The 2,808-nt window shown below is 39.0% G+C and overlaps 1 protein-coding gene across 1 annotated transcript; it reads left to right on the top strand.

Moving 5' to 3' along the window:
- Positions 1–1,473: 1,473 nt before the first annotated feature.
- On the top strand, positions 1,474–2,653 carry LOC111375868 (protein FAR-RED IMPAIRED RESPONSE 1-like; the record flags this gene model as incomplete). Its single annotated transcript, XM_022998782.1, has 2 exons — positions 1,474–1,615; positions 1,746–2,653. Coding segments are annotated over exons 1-2 (1,050 nt in total), but the record flags the coding sequence as incomplete, so codon positions are not given.
- Positions 2,654–2,808: the final 155 nt, after the last annotated feature.

Below are 2,808 nucleotides of genomic sequence, written 5' to 3'. Positions count from 1 at the left end.
AAGGATTAACAAAGTGATTTCTCGTAACAAAACAATGAACCGGGACAATAAAAGACCGTTGAACCATTTGAGCATTTCACTGCATCAACTTTTTGAAAACAAAATCACGGTTTTTTTTTATTAAATTTCAATAAGCGCTTTTTTCTGTAATCTTTTTTCTTATGTTATAGTTTTTTGATTTAAAAAAATAATATATTTGTCGAGCTCCAATGACCTTTTTTACATACATTTCAATGTAAAATTGCATTCAACAAATTACATAAATTTCTATGTAAAATTGCTTGAAAATGAATAAAAATGTTTCACTATGCCAATCACCATAGTGAGACAGCGATTGATCCCTACTTTTCTATACGAGTTCATTGTGGCTGCAAGCAATGGTAATAGTGCTAGTTATGGTGTTTTAAATATACCTTTGAAATTTTTCAAACCTTATAGAATCACTCCCCTGAAAAACATTTTCAAGTTGATCAAGGAATAGCTGAAAATATGTAGATGCATTGATTGCTTCTTATAATTTGTGTGGCAGGAAACGAAATTATGGAAGATGGGAATCCTGATTTGTTGCTACAATCTCATAACGAGAACGCTATGGAGAATTTGAATATGGTGGACAATGAAAATGTAGGAGAAGATGTGGCATTAGTGCCTAAGGTGGGTATGACGTTTAGTGATGAGAAGGAAATGTTTGATTTCTACAAAAAAATTGCTTACGCCATTGGCTTTTCGGTGTGAAAAAGGAATTCAAAAAACGGGGAAGATTGAGTTATGAGATATGTGACGTTCACATGTAGTCGTGAAGGTTGGAGAACTTATGCTATAGACGATTTCTTGAAACCGCAACCAACATGTCAAACTGATTGTAAACCAATAATATTTGCATCTTTAAATAGTCTGGGAATATGGAGGATTAACAAAGTGTACCTTAGCCACAATCACAAAACAAGCCCATCAAAGTCTAGGCTGTACCGATGCAGCAGAAAATTGAGTGCAAGTATGAAACGAAAGCTTGAGGTGAATGATATAGCAGGAATTCCCTTGCATAAGAGTTATAATTCTGCAGTTGTTGAGGCTGGTGGATATAAAAACACGACTTTTGTGGAGAAGGATTGTCGGAACTACATTGAACAGGTTAGACGACTACGTCTTGGGGAAGGAGATGCCCTCCCAATACAGGCGTACTTTTCAAAGATGCAGGCACGGTGCTCGAGGTTTTACTTTAGTATGGACTTAGATGATGACTGCAGACTAAAGAATATTTTTTGGGCAGACAATAGATGTAGGCAATCTTATAGGGAGTTCGGTGATGTTGTCACTTTTGATACTACCTATCTCACTAATAAGTACGAAATATTGTTTGCCCCTTTCGTTGGCATAAATCACCATGGCCAATCCACACTGCTCGGCTGTGGATTGTTGTCGAACAAGGACACAGGGACGTTTGTGTGGTTGTTTAGAACTTGGCTTGAGTGAATGCATGGTCAAGCTCCTAATGCCATCATTACTGATCAGGACCAGGCAATGCAAAATGCCATTCAGATTACTCTTCCAAACATGAAGCAGATGGTGCCTGTGGCACATTATGAAAAAGTTGCAAGAAAAGTTTGGATACCACGTTGAAAAGAGCTCGATATTTTTTGCTATACATGGACTGGTATATGATGCGGAGAATGTACAAGAATTCGAAAGAGGTTGGAGGTTAATGCTCAATATGTATGACTTGCATGACAATGCTTGGCTATCAGGATTATATGAGAACAGAGGTCAATGGGTGCCTGGTTTTTTGAAAACCACATTTTGGGCAGGCATGTCCACGACACAACGAAGTGAAAGCATGAATGCATTTTTCAATGGATATGTGCATTCGAAAATCTCGTTGAAGCAGTTTGTGAAGCAGTATGAAAGAGCATTCAGAAATAAGGTGGAGAAGGAGTTCCAGGCAGATTTTAGGTCCTATTCCCAGCTGGTTCCGTGTGCGACAACATACGAAATGGAAAAGCAATTTCAAGCGATTTATACCATCGAAAAGTTCAAAGAAGTTCAGCAGGAATTCACCGAGAAAGTATACTGCGACGTTGTATCTAAAAATGCCAATGACTATTATTGGTCGACTTACGAGGTTCATGAGGATGTCGTTCTTCACGAGCACCGCAAGAAAAAATCTTTTTGCGTATCATTTCGGAGGGATACATGTGAATTGATTTGTCGCTGCCACCTATTTGAATTTTGGGGAATTATTTGTAGGCATGTTATTGCAATCTTGATTCGTAACGACATAACATCGATGCCTGAGAGGTACATATTAAGAAGGTGGAGACGAGATGTTAGTAGAGCACACTCGAGGATCGCAGTACATTATGATGGATTGGTCAGTATTCCTGGACAATTGAGGTACGACGAGATGTGCCAGATTTTTTCAGAGGTGGCGGACCTAGCAACAGATGACGAAGTATGGACACGCACTATAACGGAGTGGATGACATCGCAAATAAAAGAGTTGCGGAAGTCTAAGTCAAGTTTTGGAAGTGTTGTCTACTCCCAGCCTAACAGCAACGGTGGACACATATTGGATCCAGTAACTTCTAATAGAAAGGGCGCACCGAAGAAACTTCGGAGGAAAGGACCATTAGAGTGTAGTTTAAAGAGGACGAAGGTATGTTTTACTATTACTATCTATGTTTATAATGAATTTGTAACAAATAATCATTTCAATTGTTGAACATGTAGGCCACCGCACCGTCGAACAAAGGGAAGAGGCCTAGAGCTACTCAAAGTAATGTGGAAGAGGGATCAATCGATGCCCAGGCG

This window comes from Olea europaea, unplaced genomic scaffold (assembly GCF_002742605.1).
Source record: "Olea europaea var. sylvestris unplaced genomic scaffold, O_europaea_v1 scaffold14241, whole genome shotgun sequence".
NCBI lineage: Eukaryota > Viridiplantae > Streptophyta > Magnoliopsida > Lamiales > Oleaceae > Olea > Olea europaea.
This window is presented reverse-complemented; position numbering and strand designations above follow the sequence as displayed.